At 45.8% G+C, this 19,902-nt stretch overlaps 1 protein-coding gene across 1 annotated transcript in view; it reads left to right on the top strand.

Moving 5' to 3' along the window:
- LOC148021069 (NagB/RpiA/CoA transferase-like superfamily protein) overlaps nt 1–19,902 on the top strand; it is a 101,142-nt gene that overhangs the window by 21,251 nt on the left and 59,989 nt on the right. Inside the window, exon 2 of the mRNA XM_087698203.1 lies at nt 10,132–10,187. Within this exon, the coding sequence (XP_087554329.1) occupies nt 10,132–10,187 (56 nt within the window). The remainder of the gene's footprint in view (nt 1–10,131; nt 10,188–19,902) is intronic.

Raw genomic sequence — 19,902 nt, 5'->3', positions numbered from 1 at the left:
ATTCCTCTCAGTCTTTGTCCTACGCTTCCACATTGCTGCACTCTGACTCCATTCTCCTCATACCTTGCAAAGAGAACCTTCCTCGATCCGCGATCAAGGACTCGAACAATATCACTATCAAACTCCACCAAGAGGCCAAAAGCATAAATCTTATGAACCGAAAGTAAATGATACCTCAATCCTGGCACATGCAACACCTCAGAGGTGTGGGTACCACGACGTCCATCTGGAATAAGCTGCATCTCACCCTGCGCAGCAATAGACACAGAAGAGCTGTCTCCAATGAGAATTTGCCCACGCGAAGGTCGCCAATGGGCAACACCAACAGAAGGAGTCATGTGCCGTGAGGGACCGTTGTTCACAATCCACTCTCGAGCCTGGGGAGCTATCATTGCAGCATTAGAAGTTGTCGGTGTAGAGTCCTCAATGACTGCTAAGTGTAGAAAAGTAGCTGATGAGGGTGCAGCCACCGCTCCAGAGTCCTTCGTGTTCTTCTTCTTGGTATCCTTCTTGTCTTTGTCGAGGCAATCCTTCTTCCTAACTGGTCTTGCCACAAATATGGCAAGTTGATTCCTTCTCCTTGTCCTTCTTGGATTTGTTGTCCTCCTCCTTCTTCTTTTGGTCCTTCCCCTTCTTCTGAGAGGCTTGACCAACCAATGCCTCCGATTTGGAAGCATTTTGTCCAATTGACTGGTCCAAGACCATAGGAACCAACTCTTTCCACCGAAGAGTCGACTCCCGCCCTGAAGCAATAAGAGCGGAATAAAAAGTATCGAATCGTGGCGGCAACTGGGATAGTAAAGTGATCGCCATGTCTTCGGAGGAAATAGGCTTCCTTGCGTTTTGAACCTGCATCTGAAGCTGCCGAAGCTTGTTGATGTGTTCCCGAAGCGAAGACTTATTCACGGACAAAGTCCGCATCTGCACCTCCAAAGAAACCCTCTTCATCAGGGTCATTCAGTTGTACATTTGATCGAGCTCTAGCCATATCTCACGAGCCACCGTTAAGTGCTCGATGTGAGCTATCACAGCTGTGGTACAAGACAGAAACAGAAAAGATCGAATCCTGGCATTCAGTTTGTCCCAATGAGACTGGGCCTTGGTCAACTCGGCACGAGCATTGGAAGAGAGTTTGGACTCATTCCTCATCGAGGGCCGGTTAATCTCCTCCATCACTAGTTCCGCCAAATCATAAGACTCTAAAATGGCCAACATCATCACCCGCCAGATGCGGCAATTGTCACCATCAAGCTTTTGATGTGTTGGAGGAGCCGGTAGGAAAGGCACCTTCCTGTACATGATCGCCTGGAACTCCAAATCAATCTCTGAAGACATGTTAACCTGCAATACCTGCACAAACGCAAAAGCAGCCCCCTCTGACTATGAAAACGCAGCCTTCTAGGACTGATTCCTCTGCTGCCCAAACCTTCTTCACCCGCCGGAGGCGATGAAAAGGTAAAATCTGCAATGGAAAGCCTCAAACACAGCCTTTCTCAACTTCAAACAGCAATAACCTTCAGCAAATTCACCAATTAGACTCCTTTCCCACACGCCCACGCTCGCTTCAGCCTTGATCCGATGCGCAGCCCTCCCGCTCGCCCTTGAAACCTGGAAACGCAGCCTTGTGTCGCAATGAAATCTCCTCTTCAGATAGGTTCAGCCCTCAGTCAGTCCATCTTCACCCCTCTGATACCATGTCAGATTGCAGCGATGCAGAAGCGTAGGACAAAGACTGAGAGAGAGTGAACACAGAGAGGAGAGAGAGAGAGAGAGAAAAGAGACAGTGTAAACGCAGAAAATCTGCGGTGTAATATGCTGTATAAGAGTGCAGAAATACACAAGGGGGTAGAGGAAATATCTGTGTATGTCTCCGACTTGATGACCTCGATCTCGTTAGCCCGAGCACAGTCTGTCTCAGCCAACAGATCTTCAAGATTAGAATCTGAATAATGAATACAGAAGTGTGCCAAAAAACCGGCTATAAATAGCTGAAAAATAGGAAATAATTGCAGCAGGTCGGTTGCATTAAATGCAGTCAACTGCAGTAAATACTGTCCGACTGCAGCAACCTATCTGACTGCAGGTGCTGACGTGGCACTGACGTCCGTACTGTCCAGGAAATGACTAGCTAACATTAGGCTATGCCTTGCCGTGAGCAATGACTAAACCAGTCTTGTCATGAATGACTTCGACTGCGGCTGATGTAAAGAAGATTGCTCACCCCAACTAACAAAGCTATTGAATAGATAATAAGTTCATCCCAGGCTGGGAGACATGATAAACATCCTCTAGCGTAGCGTGATCTGGACCCTCATCAGTGGCAAAATTGATGTGACCATAAGCTTGGATCTTGACCGAGGAGTTGTTCTCTACTCTGACTCTCCCAGCTGCACGATGTTTGGTGAGAAAAATGTCATCTATAGGAGTCATGTGATGAATATCTCTACTGTCCACAATCCAAGGAGTAGAAGTGCTCGGCTGTGACAAGTGGTCTCTGCGACCGTCTTATCGGAAGATAGCTCATAGATATGAACGAGACTTGCATTTGATGCCTCTAAAGAGATGATGTAAGCCTCTGCAGACCAATTAGACAAGCCCTCTAGCGTTGAGAACGTTGTCGACTGTGATGGCTGACCGGTGGCAGTGTGAGATTGAGCTTTCCATGGCCCTTGAGATTGGTTGCCACCACCCTACTTCCGTTGTTGGGGTTTACCCTATTGGGGTATGGGGGTTTGAGACTTGGATTTTGGCTGTGTGCCTCTTGCCTTTCTTGGATCGATACTCGTTGTCAAAATGGCCAGCCTTCTAATAATGTTGACAATACCTATTCTTCTTAGGTACATTCTACCTCCCTAGTTTAAGAGAGGATTGGCTGTTCCCTTGGGTCTCACTAGATGAGGTCTGAGTGGAATTTTGAGGTTTCTTACCCTTCCCTTACTGTCCCTTTTGAGAAGTGGCAACAAGGGTCCCCAAGAGATGCCCCATGAAACTGATCGAATGGCCTAGCATATCACAAGAGCTGACACTCAAATTCATAGAATGTGGGCATAGTGGGCTGCGAGATGACGTGCTGCACAAAGTTAAAGTATTTCCTTGGCAGCTTGTTTAGGAACAACGTGGCCTAGTCATTAGGGGACTTAGGAGCCCCCGTCGTAGAGAATTCAGTGATTGAAAAGTTACCGATACTCACATTCCATGACATTGTGGAGGGGTCGATAGATACCTTCCTCGTACGTCATAGTACACTGTACATCTATATATGTAGTGTTTCTCTGTCTCGGGTTCTCTATCGTAGAGCTAGCATATCCTATCCTCTATTGGAATATTTGTCCACCTACTTGTTTCTATCCTCAGTTGATGGGAGGAGGTGTGTTATGTGTCCAATTGCAACTTGCATCATGTGGGGAGTAGCGTGTCCATATACTGTGGTTGGACAATAAATCCATCCTTAGAGAGGGGTAGGGAGTGGCGTCGGTAAAATCCATCTTTGGTCCTAGAGGGAGAGGTGATTGGATCCAAGTCTTTTGTATCTTGATTCTCAAGACATTGGCCCTAATGACCGAATTCAACTTAGATCAGCTGAGGGGGAGTGTAGGATGGTCTAGGTTGTAGTCAAAGGGAAGGAGCCAGTTGATGTCGAGCGGATGTAATCTCATCCATGTTGCCATTTGTGAGTACCAACATTGCTTTTCATTTGCCTCTGCTAGGTGTCTAGAGGAAGTCAATGCCAATTTGGGATATGTGTGGCATGGGAGCTCCCATATCCGATATAAGAAAGTCATTGCTCTAAAAAGTGCCTCTACAACCATAGGTGCTATCGCTAACTTTGCTTTGATGATAGGGAGTGGGGTGGACTGCTTATTCTTGATCATGCGTGATATCAGCATTTTCAATGGCCTCTCTATGTGTCCTAGACATCATAACTCAACTCTCACCAAGTATCCACACTTTCATGTGTATGCTCACCTTTCTATCTGTAAACTTGGATTCAAGCCATTGTGTTTCATTTTCTAGATGACCATGTGAATAGGGATTGAATGACATGATCTCTCTCTCTCTCTTTCTATATGTGTGTGTGTGCGTGCACGCGTGCCAATGCTCCTATGTAGGAGTCCTCATGCACACTTGTCTTCTTCTAACCAAACCAAATATACTCTTGAAATCCTCAAACTACCCTTGCTGATTAAAAAAACCCCCCAACATACCCCTTGAATCTAAAAAACTCAATAGTATGTGTGACTAGAGTGTGGAACAACCATTGTTTTGTGGGAGGTTTCTAAAATTGTATGTGGCACACGGGCTGTCAAGGGCCCTTAGGGCCACATAGCTATTAGCAGAGTATTTGTCAGCTCATGTGAGAGTCTGAGCTTGATTTGGGCTGGGCATTTTTAGTAGGTATTTTAGGTTTTTTCTGATGTGGCATTTTATGCCAGTGGAGCATTTTATGCACCAGTCGGCCAGCTTTAATGCTGTCCGACCAGCATTATTGCTCCCCACTTTTTCAGCCTATTTATACTCAGTGGCTCCTCCTCAGTCAGTCACTTCATCTTCACCATCTGCAGACTCTGTGGAGAGAGGAGCCAGTGCCAGTGCCCACGCAGCCAGTGACTCACTGTTGTATGCGACTGTCTCATGTTCAGATATATGGATTCCATTTCCCGTGCATACATCTGAGTTCTCATCTGTATCGTGTTCTTTCTTTTCTCTTTTTGTCTTGTGTTTCAGCAGTTTATTTCAGCACATGTTTATGCTTCCACCGCTGCTCCACTTCTGACATGGTATCAGTTTTCAGGATTTGTATTTCTGCTGTGTTTTCTTGCTGATTTCAGGACTGTTTTGTACCCCTGCTGATCAAACGACTGCTGTCGCAGCCAGGCGACCTGTTTTGGGGCTGTTTTCAGCCTGCGTTTTTTGCAGTTTTGCCATCCCTTGCTGCCTCCGCACCCTCTGCTGTCTACGCACCCTCTGCTGCCTGCGTTTTTCATCTGCAGCTTCTGGCGACAGTTTTCTACCTGTTTTTCTCCAGTTTACAGCTTGCGTTTTGCTGATTCAGCGTCTCTCGTGGCTGGATGACTGTTACTTCAGGCCGTTTTTGCTGTTTTTGGCAGTTTTTGACTGATTTTTTAACTTTCTGCAGCAAATTTTGTCTTCTATTGATCAGATTTTGGGTTATATTGCATGTGAACTCTCATTTTCTGTAGTCTGTGCTTGTGTCTTGGCTGTGTTTCCTCTCTAAATTACATCTCTTCTCTACTTCTCTTCTTGTCCTCTCCATATGGCTCCTCCGTGCACTTCCACTGATGATAAGTTACATGGACCTGATTATCTCACATGGAGTGCTGTCATGAAAGCTTGGTTTGTGCAGAAGCGGCTATGGTACATCGTCTGTGGAGCTATTGCTCGACCTCTCCGTCCTTTTCTTCTTCTTGAAGATTTTGATGAGGACAACCATGCGACATCCTTGAGATTACAGGGGCGGCTTCCGGCACATTATGGAGATGAGGCTTATGTAGCTTCAGAGAGGGGTGACGGGAAGAAGAAGTCGAAGGCCCAGTGTTACCACTGTGGCAAGAAGGGACATTTGCGGAAGGACTGCAAGAAGTTAGCGGCTTCCAGGAAGGAGCAGAAGACGAAGCGGGATACTGACTCTACCGATGAGTCCTCTCCTTCATCAGACTCCGACTCCGATCCTCCGACCAAGGTGAAGTCCAGGGCGCGGAAGGGATCCTCTTCTTTGGATCGCGGGAAGGGTTTGGTGGCGCCTTCCTCGGCTGCTTTCTAGTGGTGGTGATGAGGTCATCCCTCATGACTCTCTTGTGCCAGAGAGGGAGTGTGAGCGGGTGTTCAGATGGGGCAGCCGCGCCTCATCTATACTTTTATACAGGTGCACAGGTTCCAGAGAGGGACGTTCCTGACGCATCGACTTCAGTCTGGCGGAATCAAATCCTGGAGCTGGGATTGACATCCAGGTTCATGATGAGCTGGTCATCTGACAGAGAGCGAGAGGCTTTCGTCTGGAGCTCACATGAGGGGACACTTTGGCGGTTTGGCCAAAGGCGGGGAATCCGTGGTCACCTATGTTCAGGGGCATTTTTGACAGGATGGTCTTGTATGCTACTGTGAGACATTAGTGATGGACACAGAGACATGCTATGATCTTCTCTATTTTCCGGTGTTTGGTACGATCGACATCGACATCAGGTTCTCTCCGAGGCACCTTGGTGGTGGCTTGATCACCCACTGCTTGGGTATCCATGGTTCTACTTGGTGGTTCTATGTTGTATAGTTTCTGATCCCTTTTCATTGTACTATTGTATTGTATCAGCTCACTCATGATCTGAGAAAGGGTGTTAGCAGAGTATTTGTCAGCTCATGTGAGAGTCTGAGCTTGATCTGGGTTGGGCATTTTTAGTAGGTATTTTAGGTTTTTTCTGGTGTGGCATTTTATGCCAGTGGAGCATTTTATGCACCAGTCGGCCAGCTTTAATGCTGTCCGACCAGCATTATTGCTCCCCACTTTTTCAGCCTATTTATACTCAGTGGCTCCTCCTCAGTCAGTCACTTCATCTTCACCATCTGCAGACTCTGTGGAGAGAGGAGCCAGTGCCAGTGCCCACGCAGCCAGTGACTCACTGTTGTATGCGACTGTCTCATGTTCAGATATATGGATTCCATTTCCCGTGCATACATCTGAGTTCTCATCTGTATCGTGTTCTTTCTTTTCTCTTTTTGTCTTGTGTTTCAGCAGTTTATTTCAGCACATGTTTATGCTTCCACCGCTGCTCCACTTCTGACAATAGCCTTGGGCCTTAGTTGCCATCCTCAATGAGAATCTTGGGCCATAGAAAGTAAAACCTAAGTATACATATTCTCTCACATGCTCCACTATATCTCCCCCAAATGTGAAGTGATATGTAGATTGGGTTACCCATACTGCGGAAGTGTTGAAGACCATGACTTTGGTTTGTCTAAGATTCAGTGTGACATCTCTATCTTTGCAAAAGGTATATAGATCCATTCAAGTGATGGTGCAAGCCATCGGGTGACTTTGAAATGAGTACAATATCATCAACATATATAGTATTGGTATTAACACTCCAACTAGGCTGGCTCTAGCTCCACCTCCCCTATCAATGTAGTTGGGAACCTTGTTTAGGTATAGTTCAAATAGTATGGGTAAAAGTAGGCAAACAATTATTTTGGGGGTGGGGGTGGGGGGGTGTGGGGGATATATGGAGCAATCAGGGTGGTTTCGTACATTTAATACGATACGTTCAATATGCAAATATGTGCGGTTTAGTACGTATACAAAAATTTTAAGAATAAAATACGTTGTTTCATAGTTCATTCAAAAAATACACATAAAATTATATACGAAATCAGCTTATACACACATAAATTATGCAGCTTAAAGATAGATCATGGAATGCACAAAGCTTCCATGGATTTAAGTTTAGACAACAATTGCAAGGCCATATAAGAGTTGAAACTTTAAACTAGAGTTGGATAAAGTGTAACATGTTTGATTGAGTGAGAGAAAAAGATATAAAATGGCATTTGCCATGGTAGATACTATAGCCTATCTCTCAATGCTCATGAAAAGACTCTAAATGAAAAAATACAAAATGGCACATCACTCATGAGGACTCGTCGTTAGGCCTAGATACATCAGAAGGTGGAGTCGCCTTGTCTAGAAGAGGCATTAGACACCTCAACAAAGTCCCCATCACCGATGACGTTGCTCATCATCATACTCATGCTCCCTAATTGGAGCGTCCTTTGCAGATTGTAACAATTTCATGTGCAGTAGAGGAACTCCCCGAGCCTTGCTGCAAGTAGGTCTTAATGGGTGGTACAACAGTGGTCCTGGTGCTCGCAACTCCAATAACTCGATGCCCCCGCTGGGTGTGTGAGACTTGATGACCGATCTCCTTGAGCTCCATGTAGAGATCCTTGAAGATAGGGATAGGAGAAACTTGAAAGAGGTGAGGGAAAGGGAGAGGAAGAGGGAGAGAGGGAGTAGGGTGATTGAAGAAGATGGAGGGTTGAAGAAGATGAGCAAGCTGCAAACTGATTTGTGTGGTGAGATTGGGGGGGGAGGGGGCTGCCCTTTTATAAGGGCTGAGCCTTGAGGTGAGGGAGAAGAGAAGAGGAACTATGAGTGGTGGAGGGAGGAGTGTGAAAGAAAAAGTGAAGTTCAAACTTCAAACTCCAAACAGTCCCAAAAAGTGGCACCAACGGTCAGATTCTGCATGCATACAACAGTCACCTTTTCATAACAGTTCGAACGCACAGATCCTGTATGGAACCGTCGTATGGTACGCTTGTATGGAATGGTACCGTACGGAACATTCCGTATGCGCACGGAATGCAACCTTCGGAGGAATACGTGTCTAGCTGTGGTTGTGGGTGATGACACATTGGTAACTAACTCCACCTTGTTAGGATCGGTTGGGTACAGGATGTCATATCCTTGATGAGAAAGTATGGGGGTAACATTCGGATTGATCTCTTAGCTCTGTCAAGTATTGCTCATGTCTTTGGCAGATCGCCCTCATCTCTCTCTGATGTAGCCTGTGTTTGGTGCCCTTGGACCCATGGTTAGCATGTCCTTCTGATCTCCTCAGCTCTCTGGACTATCACTCCTCTTTGTGTAGTGCAGCATGGGTAGTCACTAATTGAAAGAAATCAATGAGATGTGATTGTCATTCCCCTTTGTGGAGTGTCCTTGCCTGTAGTAGTGATGTGTGAGCCTTTGAATCTTAACCAGAAACTTGCCCAAGCAGCACTGGTCTGGTCACTTCATGAGTAGTTTGAGGGAGGTGTCTCCTCTGAATAGTATGGGTTATCTAGCCCGGACTGTGTTGTAGGCCCTGCATCTGCAGGTGTAATGCTCCTCATTCTCCATGTCCTAGGATAGTCTCTACATATCCTCTCAGCTTTAGGGATGCGAGCTGCTCTCCTAGTTTGAATCTTGAGCTGATGAGAGGAGACCCTGAGCTGATGAATGGCTATCCACATCTCATGTGGCATGCATATGTTAAAGCATCCAGGTCTCTCAATGAAACCATCTACTGTATTCCTCATAAAGTGATCTCTATATTATAGCATTTTCGGGGGAAGGGGCTGTTGGGGTGAGATCCTTGTATGCTGTATGTGCAGCTGGTAGAGGTCTTGTTGCATGACTAGGTTCCTCTTGGTGTGAGAGAGAGGTATGGAGGGGGAATTAGGATCATACTGAAAGGAGGGAAGGTGGTCCATGTCAATCCCATATCCTGTGATCCATTGCTCGACCTGTGCATATAATGAGGTCTCGTGTCCTGCCTGAACTAGCTGCCTAGAGACCTCGAAAGCTCTCTTGTGTAGTCTGTCTGGCTTTTTCAGTTTCTGCTATAGCAGCTCACCAGTTAGCCACAAACCTTCCAGAGTGCTAATGTCATCTTGCTTCATTGCTGCCAGACCTGTGTTTTGCTGCCATCATCAGTTGTCATCATCTTCAAACACTGTAGACTGCCGTTGATGTGTTTTGGGACCAGCATATGGTACAATATATACTTCCATAACCTTTTTCTTGAGATCTTTACCAAAGAGCCAATTTCATAATAAAGATCTGAGAAAACCTATTGTTAGAGTTGCAACTGCATGTGCACACCCTTGAAGTCTTAATGAAATCTGTATTTTGTAAGTTACTTCTGATCAATCAGCATCAGGGGGTGGGGAGATAGACCAACTTGTGCTTTGAAGCATGAACTTCTCAGAATTATATCATCCATATGATTGTGTTCTCTTGTCACATGGAGAATTTGGATGTGAAATATTACAAGAAAATTTCCCATCTTTTATGTCTTTTCGAGAGTTTGTTCTGTCGTTGCTTTATCATTTGTATTAACTATCCCAGTAAAAGACCCATCAGTTTCATATAGTTCATGGTTCTTGTCAAATGGTAACATTTCTTCCTTTCCATGTGGTTTACTATATTGGAACAAATATCTTCAAAGGCGTTGATGTCCTACCCAATATTTATGAGTACCTTCTTTTATGAACAAAATTTTTAGCGTTTATTCAAATTTAATATGTTTATATACAACAGTTCTAAGTCTGGCTCTATATTTTGGGGTTTTTTTTATAAAGAGACGGCTACCACTAGAGACTGTGTATCTCGACATTACAAACTCCGAGAAGGGATGGTAAGGACATGTCAAGGCCTAAGAGATAGTGAAGCATGTGCAGTACCAATAAATAAATAAGGTTTTGAAAATTGACTATTTACTGAAATAGTAAAATAAGGAAAGATTGTGAACTTTTCATTTTGAAATTTTTGTTTAGCATTGAAGAATTTATACGATGATCATAGTTCTGATGTTAAAAGTCAATTTAGTTCTTCTCTTGGTTATCCTGGTTAAATCCATAGGCCCTTATAGTGGTCTTATTAGATATATCAAGCTTGCTGCCATAAGAGCCTATGGATTCTCTTGTAAAACCTTCATTTTAGACAGATATTAGGTGCGTTGCACTTTATAAATGGTTAACTTGACATGTGCAGACTTTCATGTACATTATTTGTCTTTGAAGGTGTGCGTAAGAAGTGTTGCTTACTATTTGATGATGCTACAACAAGGGGATATATAAATGTGTGGCCATGTAAGCTAAATTGCATCTGGGTTATCTTTTGTTCAATCAAGATACATCAAGGCCATAAGATCAAAAGTGAAAGCACTTTCGATAAGGAAAAGAGTGGTTAGAAAGACAGCTCAATCTTTTGGAGAGTCTAAGAGAGCAAAGAGAAAGAAGACATACATTCAAGGATATCAGAAAATCAAAACATATTGAGAAATCTAAAAACTACCGCCATGTAGTTTATAACACTTGAGACTATCATGTCCAAGTAAGTAATGGAATGCCTATGTTTTGGACATCAAAGTACGTAAGTAATGGCTATCAAAATGGTATTTTCGCTACCAAAATCATATTGGGATAGGAGTCTTGAATTGAATCAAGGATCTTTTAATCAAATTATAACATTCCATTCATTATAAATACCCAAAGACATTTACTGATGATCTACCCACAAAAGTATCTGTAAAATCTCCAAGCCGAAGAACGTCTAAAAACATGTCAAAGCCTCCATCATGTACTAACTTATAGCAAGTTGTGTTAGGAGTATAAATACATACATGATGTGTAATAAGCCCAAAAAAGTAGCTTTATAAGATAACTCACTTGGGACAGATGAATACTCAACTTTAAATTATGAGCTGGCTTCAAATGACTAAGCCTTCTACTTTGCGGTTAGTGTAGCCAAGATCTTGTCAAGGTGATGGGCAGTTCCCCAACAGCAAACTAGGAATGGCCTTTTTTTGACCAACGAAGTGGTACAGTAGCCTTAAGTGTGTAATGTACTCTTATATGTTGGTATTTGGATCTTTCAAATGGGCCAAGAATGTTGGGAGGCCCAGTCCATTGCACAAAATACATTCGTGAAGTATGTGCTTGATGCACTGTTTGACAGCTACCTATCAAATCATTTTTTTGCTGCAACCCTTTTGTATAAGAGACTCCATAGTTCCACTAAAGGACCACAAATGCATGTGATGCAGTATATAGACTGCAACAATTTATACATGGGCCTCTTCACACCAACAAATCAAGGATAGGACCTCAAGTTTGTAAAACAAGGGTTTCTTGGCATCTTCAGATGTGAACTGATGTATGGTCCAAAGGGCATCAAATTTTTTAGGCCTTTGTAGGATTCATGAGCCAATCTTAATGGGCTTCAACAACAATTGGACGCTCGGCCCATTGTTTGGTCCTGTAATGGAGCAGTCACAGCTTTTATCAAGCTAGCTAGTATTTGTCTATTTAAAGGCACAATTCCTTTGTTGCTCAACTTTAGTCTTATGCAAGAGAGCATGGGTGTGCCTTCTTTTATCCGCTTCATTGCCGTCTACGTTCTCTTTATCATCTTAAGGTTTAGGATCCAATGTCCATCAGCCTACATCATGATTGTGGGCTCATATGAGGGAAATGTTTGTAAATCTTCTTGCTTATTTTTTCATGATTATGTCTTCATCTTTTTCAAAGAAGAAAAGTGGCCACAGGATTTTGCTACTAGGGATGCAATCTTGCATTATTTACAGAATAACCTAGGCAGTTTTTGAAAAACAATAAGTATCCTTGGATTTTCCTAAAAGAAAAGGACATTGTATCAATACACCTTGGGGAAAACCGGGAAGGTAAAATACAAAGTAAAAAATAAGCCCTACAAAGGACTACTAAGCAAAAAAACCCACGAGACTAGCAGGTCAATCACGTCGCGTACCGCACCACTTGTCCAACGCTGGTCACAAGGATTGGATGTTTGTTGGCTGGAGGAACTGCGCTTCAACTGGCTGACATCTTGTGAGATTGCGCTTCTTCTCTGCTTGTTCCATGCTGAATGCTTGGCTCATCACTGCTGCTATGGGATAGAAAACGGCCTGTGTGCAAGGAAACTGATGGATGGGCTGCCGACAGGGAAGCTGACAAATAGGGCTGCACAAGGTGACTGACAGGATGGCACCTGAAATAATGGAACAAGCACATGGTTATGATTTCAAGACTCATCGCAGCCAGGGAGGCAGGGCAAGCACACCGTCTCTCTCTCTCTTGACGGTCTGATGTGACGTGCTGGTCTGACATGATGTGATGCTGGTCTGACGTGACGTGACGCTGGCCTGACATGGTCACGCTGGACTGACTGCCAGCTGAGCTCTGGACATGGTCACGCTGGACATTCTGGACAGATCCTCTCGATGGTCACACTAGATGTGGTAACAGCCGCCTCCTCTATCCCACCACAGCCGCCTCCTTGGATCACAGCAGCTGCCCTGCTTACCATGCCTCAACCTGCTTTGCCTGCACACTCTCCTTGCTTCCCAGCCACGGACACTTCCTCAGCCTCCTCATCCACCCTTGCAGCCTTAGTAAGATTCCTCGCACATGCAACCTTTGTCTCCCCTTCCCCCTCACAACCCCAATAGGCAGACCAGTGGCAATACCCTGCGCCAACAGACCAGGAAGCACCCCGCACCACGGACACATGGAGCTAGCGTATCGCCTGAGATTGCAGCCCCGTCCTCCACCATCTCCAGGGGGTTCCAATGCAGCCCCCCGCACAGAGGTGGCGCTGAGGGAGAGAGTGACAGCCCTGGAAGCATCATCCTTGACCTGCAGAATGGTTGGAGATTGTCCACCGATCCACAGTCTAAGGACTCTATCCAGTCAGCTCTTACTAGCACCCCAACCAAGATCACGCGAGTAGTGCCCCTTCGAAAGGGATGCTTCAGACTCCAGTTCAGCTCACCTGAGCAGATGGAGGCAATGCTCGCGACCAGCCCACTTGATGTCAGGACCTTAGTGGCATACCTCGACAGATGGATCAAGGGTCCGGACTATTCATTGCGTGGAGATGGCACTGCCATCACCATCTTTTTCCTAGCCTTGATGAGGATTTTACACCATACCTTTCTGAGATTGGTAGTGCATTTGGCCACGTCATTCAGAGGGATAGGACCTTTGCTGATGCAGTCTCAGAAGGCCCACACAGATACCCATCGGTCTGAGTGATAGTACCCACAGAGTCTTTGCAGTGCCTTCCCTAGACTATCAGGATTCCCTCCATTCATGGGGGCCCTTTACCTAGTGGAAAATGTACTTTGCTATGCAAGTGAGATGTACAAGTTGAAGAGTACTCCTAGATGTCCCAAGACAATCTATAAGGCCATATTGGTTGCTAAGGGTTTTAAGCATGAGCTGCATGGTTTTAACTTCAATGAAGTTTTCTCTCTTGTAGTCAAGATGACTACCCTATGCTTGGTATTGGCTTTGGTTGCATAATTAGATCTAGACCTTTATTAGATGGATATAAAGCTTCATGATAAGATTTACATATAGTAACCTAAGGAGAGGTTGAGACACACTCCATGAGGATACTCTCATGGAATATACGAGGCTTCGGAGGTTGTCACTTCAGACAGGGCCGGAGTCTCATGCGACATGATTTGCACAGAGCTCTAGTTGGAGGATCGATTGATTTTCTCATGTTACAGGAGCACCATATTTTGGCAGACAAGATATCCCGATGTTGCGGGAAGCTACTGCCAGGTTAGAGTCACACTTACTAGGCAGCAGTTGTAGGTGTTATCGAGATACAGGTTGGAGTATGCATGTGTATTGGGGAGTAGTGGACCTAGTCGGTACAGGGCTGGGGTATTTTGATTCCAGGGAGAGTCATGTGTGTCTTGGTGAGAGTGGAGGAGGCACTCATTGGTTTGTTGGCCATTTATGCCTCGAATGGCCAGTGAGACATGAGACAATTTTGGACTACCCTCAGTCAGTCTCTACCACAGATTGATTGTCAAAGGATGACGTACTAGCGAGATAGTAGGGTTTGCGGGGAGGAACACGGAGTGAACTCGACAAACATGGAGAAGAGAAGAGAAGAGAGAATAAACTTTGATGAATGGAATGATGAAGATCTGAATCATGGAGTGAATGTGATACAAGAGGAACAAGGGTGCCGTAGCACAAGGAAGATGATGAAGATAGCCACGAACCATGAACCGCAATGTCCTCCTGAAGGGGTGTGAGGGTAGTGGAGAGGTTGGAGAGAAGAGGTGATGGACTGAATGAATCAGCCGTGAGGAATGAATGAGAGTGGCCTACAAATAGGCATAGTCAGTCTAGGATGGCGCCCCTTTTGGGGCTGCAAACCCTAAATGCAAAACGTAGAAACACAAAAACACAAATTGCGGGTGAAGGGATTCTCAACACCCCCTCTCAGGCCCAAAAAGAGAAACAAGAGAAATGAGGTGGAGATGCAATGCTACATGCTGAAGAATGCTCATGTAGCAGGTGCCACTTGGACAATGTCCCTCGTGGGGAAATTGTTCACCCCTCCTTTTGAGCATTGGACAGAAGCTTTTATATTGTAGCTCAGCAAGACTCTCATTGACAGGAAGAGTAGTGGTCGCCAACCAAATTCTTTTGGTGACCATGTGGTACATCACTTCTTGTTGGGTATTCTCTAGGTCGTGCATCGGCTAGGTGAAACGCATCATCAGGAACTTCATTTGGTTAGGAGGAGATGGGAGTCCAACCACAGAAAAGGTGGCTTGGGATGTCATCATACAACCTAGATCTAGAGGAGGATTGGGGATCATAGACCCAGTTAGCCAAAGCAAAGCCTTATTGGTCAAGCTCATTGTTAGGGGTTTGCTTCCAGGTGAGGAGCCTTGGAAGAAACTTCTGATGGGGAGGCTAGAGGACTTGACACCTACACATGGAGGACCATGGCAGCCTAGCATTCACTGGATATTTCAGGAGATTAGCACCAGAGATTTAGGGGGGAGCTTCAAGGTTAGATTTGCAGCTGCCATTATTAGAGCATGGAGATCTATATCTCTAGGGCTCCACCAGCTGCCCCCGACTACTATTGAAGAGAAGAGGAGACAACCTCTTCTCTTTTATCATTATTTGAGATCAGAGTTAGGACACACCATTGGGCAGCAGACACACTTATCATGGGGGAGATTCTCTTTGTAGGTCACTACATCAATGGGGGAGTGGTTTGCATTTCAGGAGTTACCGCACGAGACTCAAAAGCAGAGACTTCATGGTCTTAGGGGAGCTAGGGTTATGATCGAGGCCGTGATGGAGGGGGTTCCACCAGATTGGCAAATTGACACAACTTCCTCTTAGACTTGGATTGGTCTCTTCTCTAGAGGGGATATCTTTCTAGCAGTCATTGCATCTAGTAGAGACATGACATTCACTTTCACAGTTGGGGAGAATGGCCGCCTCCAATGCGAGAGGATCTTGACCTTACAGCCCTCAGTGGCTGCTCTAGGCAAAGAATTAGAGTAGTGGCACACTTTGAAAGGAAATGGCACATAGACCCAGACCCAACCACTTGTCTTATAGATAGATGGAGATATTTGGCATACCGGAGGAGGCCTCTAGAGAGACTTCAATGGGATCCGGGAGAGTGGGTGTGGAGGGATCCCTTCCCTGATAGGCCATGTGACATTCCCTTTTTTGGCCAAACCACTAGATTGGGACGGAGGATACAGATGAGCAAGATTAGAGCACAGCCTGCAGCCACCCCTCATTGGCATAGAGAGGGAATCTCATATTAGTTTTTATATAACTTTTGGAGGCGGCTACATGACAGCTTCAGGTCCAGGAAGATATCCCTCTTTCTATGGCTTTTGGCCCATAGGAGTTTAGCAATTGGCACTTGGCTTGGATATGGTAGGGACCTAGTGGCATGTGCGTGATGTGGTGAGCCAGAGGAGACACAGAGCCATTGCCTATGAGATTGTCCCAGAGCTGAGGAGATTTGGAGGAGAGCACTTAGGATAGTATTTCATGGTACAGCGGAGTCCATGGTGGTGGCATGGGGGGTTGTAGCTTGGGTCACAGACAGAGGTCCAGCTTGCGGCTATGAGGACACTCAGGGGAGCATTTCTTTTCTCATCATTGGACAACATCTAAGCAGGATCCCTACCCCAGACTACTCATAGACACAGTGGACTCAGGGACATCGTCACAGATGGGAGCTGGTTTCCAGTATTATAGCAATATGGACTGCGAGATGTAGCCAGGTCATTGATCTTCAGGATATACCCACAGGGGAGTCTTTATCGACGATTTGGACAGAGATAGTCCACACACTCTGTGGGAGATGGGAGAGGATGTAGGGCAGCTCTGAGAGGATGAGGAAGAAAAGAGAGGCTTTCCTGCGGATTTGGGATCTAGACACCTTCTTTCATACTATCCCTCAGATGGTCTGGCACTTTAGCCCACCAGATTGGTTGTTCACACAACCATTGTATCTTTGATGTACCTAGTTACTCTTCATAGAGTTCCTTGTATGCTATATTTACCTCAGTGCTTTTTCTTCGAGGTGTTATTAATAGAATTCTCTTTTCTTGAAAAAAAAGGGACTACTAAGCATATCATAGATAAAATGGCTTGGTAAACCACGTCAGAGGGGTTATAATGCCAAACCAACGTGAGTTGAAGCAGAAGAAGGTTATTGTCTCCCATGTGCGAATAAAAGCATCTATCATCCTCCTTATCACTTAGTCACAGTGTGGTCTCTTCCATCTCCCATGAAGTGTGTGAATAAAGTGTGTCTAGATCCTAGAGAGAGTCTTTGCACGAGACATATGTTGTAGATCAATTGTGTGAGTACATCTTGCAGTCTAAATGAACCAACTGATAATATGAGCAATCAGCTCCCATCTATGGCAAATTCCATTTCTTCTCAGTCCACTATGCTTGTGGGAAGTCTGGCATGGGAATCATTCTCAAGTGCTGGCCAACAATGAGAAAAGAGTAACTCCTCTGAAGTTCCTTGTATTAACATGCTGAACCTCTGTCAATGACCCAAGCTACTACCTCCTAGGTCACTATCACAGTCTCAGCTGTACCATTGAAGACCATCTTGAGTCACATCCTTGAGCATCATGGATGAGTGTCTACACCATTGGTCGCTAGAATCAACCTTGAAAGCTCAAAGGGCAGTAAAACCTAATTTGCAAACACAAAATTACAGCTTAGTCAGTAAATTGAGCAACTTTATACTCACAAAGGGAGATGAAATGATCCTATTGGCCTCAAAGCTCAGGGTCCCTTTTGATGTTTCTTTAATTTGAGAATTAGCCTTAAATGAGAGCACAATTCAGCCCAGCCTGCAGTCCATGGTTGATTTTCTGCATGTTATGTGGGAGACGTTAACAATTGCAAGAGAAGGCACTAAAACGGTCTAGGATCTTGCTGCCATTTATGCTAACCAAAATCATACTCCTTGGGAGTCCATGAGGGCATGTAGGTGTTGAGAAACACATTCATTAAGTTCATTTCATTACCTTAATTCCTATTTTGGTTTCCATTTACAGCCTAAAAAAGGCTTTATTCATTTGAGAGAGCCGGGGCACCACCTGAGAGACTTCAGTGGGCACCACCCGAGAGACTTCAATGGTTCGCGTGCCTATAAATAGGGCATGGCCACTCATCCATTCTTCACTCCACTGCACACTTTTTTTTTTTGCAAATAAAGTGTGGCTAATTATATTACTTCGTAAAAAACCTGAATGCAAAGAAGTGCTCATGCTCAACAGACTAGTTGGAGCTAATGCAAAGTCACAGATATATCAAGTATACAAGCCTCTCAGGGCAGTCTAGGGGGGATGGGGGCAAGAAACCATGGAGGGGGGGTGTATCGCCATCTGGGGCTGCTTGCCGGCATCACAAAAAACAGGTCTTGGCTGCTCCAAGTGTGCATGAAATGACAACGGAGCTCCTGACGAGCCTTGGACTCGTCTTGCACCTTGCCCCATCGGCTGTGGAGGGAGTGGATGATGGAGGTCCAGAGTTCTGCTAAGGTCACCTGTACTGAAAGTCTCTCTCCGCCAAAAGCCTCCTAACACCGCGCCTTCTAGATATGCCATCTAGTAAGACTCCCTATGATCTCCTATACCTCAGAGCAGTCTACCATGGGCTCTAGTACCTGGTGGATGGGTAGAGCCTCCAAATCGACCACTGCGCAGGACCCTGCCTCAATAATGAATATCGTGTCCTGCATCCCTGCCTCATACAAAAGGTGACAGCCTTGGCTGACCGCTTACCAGCAGAAAGCTTCCCATGAGATACATCCAAGGTTGGGTGCTATACGATGGAGGATGCGGCATGCTCTTTTCCACACGAGCTACGCCGCCTCACACGACCAAAGGCAATGCTTTGGGGTTTCCAGAGGCTGCTATGTGTAGCGCTTACAAGCTTCCTCTTGCATGTGGGCTAGCCAACTTTCCACTGCCAAGCCTACATGTGCCACCAACCATAAGAAATACGATACCCTCCTCGGCCTCTAGCTATCCCATAGGCGGCGTTAGAAGGTCCGTCAGAAAGTCTTTGTGATGTGCTGCTCCCGCCCAGTGCCTGCAAATTGACGGTGCCCAATCCATGTCCTCCTGCATCAGTACGTGTCTACCAATCCTAGCTGTTTACTCTAGGAACCACGGTGGCTTCTTGACGACCGCCGTGGCCGGCCATAGCCACTCTCTCGGATCCCACTCCAGCTCATCAAGTGGCATGCCCTCCCAGATCCAGAGGTACCACTCCCTGAGCTCCTTCCAGAAGACATAAGGGTCTAGCCACACCGTCTTTCCCTGAGGCCAATCACCCGAATCCTCCTACATGAAAGGACAACTATCCCCTCATCCTGCTACCCTCTGTCAAGGGCTAGACGCCCCCCTCCTGCATGGTGAAGAAGGTCCCATGTGGAGTGCCGCCCACTTTACCTAACACCTGTAGGGGGGTACCTGCTGGTGAAAACCTACTGGCCCATACCTCCCCAGGCTTTACCGGCTCTCGTATCAGGGGAGCAAGCCACTCCTGAGGTATTCCTACGTCTATCTACCTTCTCCTCAACTCAACTCCTCTCTGGCATCCTGATACTCGCTGCAGTACCTCCTTGTCCACCTACCTCCTCGTCCACCATCCTGTACACCTCCCGCCATGTCCTGATGGTATGAGCCAAACCGGCCTCCCAACCTGTCCACTCGATGTGGTGGCACTCGCCAATCAGTGCCCCATCCCGATCTGTAACATGGGGGTTCCAGATCACTGGCTGATGGTCTATCTCCTCTTGGCAGCCTAGGGGGCTCTAGATTAGGGACTTACGGAGGCCTTGCCACACACGGAGTAAACTGCGTAGAAAGGGGGATCTGGGGGGGGGGGGGTGATTTGCGTTGTCGTGAAGATCCATCTCAAGGACGATCTCCACTCACGGCCAAGCCTCGGTGTAGAATCCTGAAGACCCTCCTGCAATAGGACCTTCCAGGTCTGCCCTCTTGGTGT

The sequence above is a fragment of the Lygodium microphyllum genome, chromosome 18 (genome assembly GCF_053477565.2).
Source record: "Lygodium microphyllum isolate KBCC chromosome 18, Lygodium_microphyllum_v1.1.10, whole genome shotgun sequence".
Classification (NCBI taxonomy): domain Eukaryota; kingdom Viridiplantae; phylum Streptophyta; class Polypodiopsida; order Schizaeales; family Lygodiaceae; genus Lygodium; species Lygodium microphyllum.
This window is presented reverse-complemented; position numbering and strand designations above follow the sequence as displayed.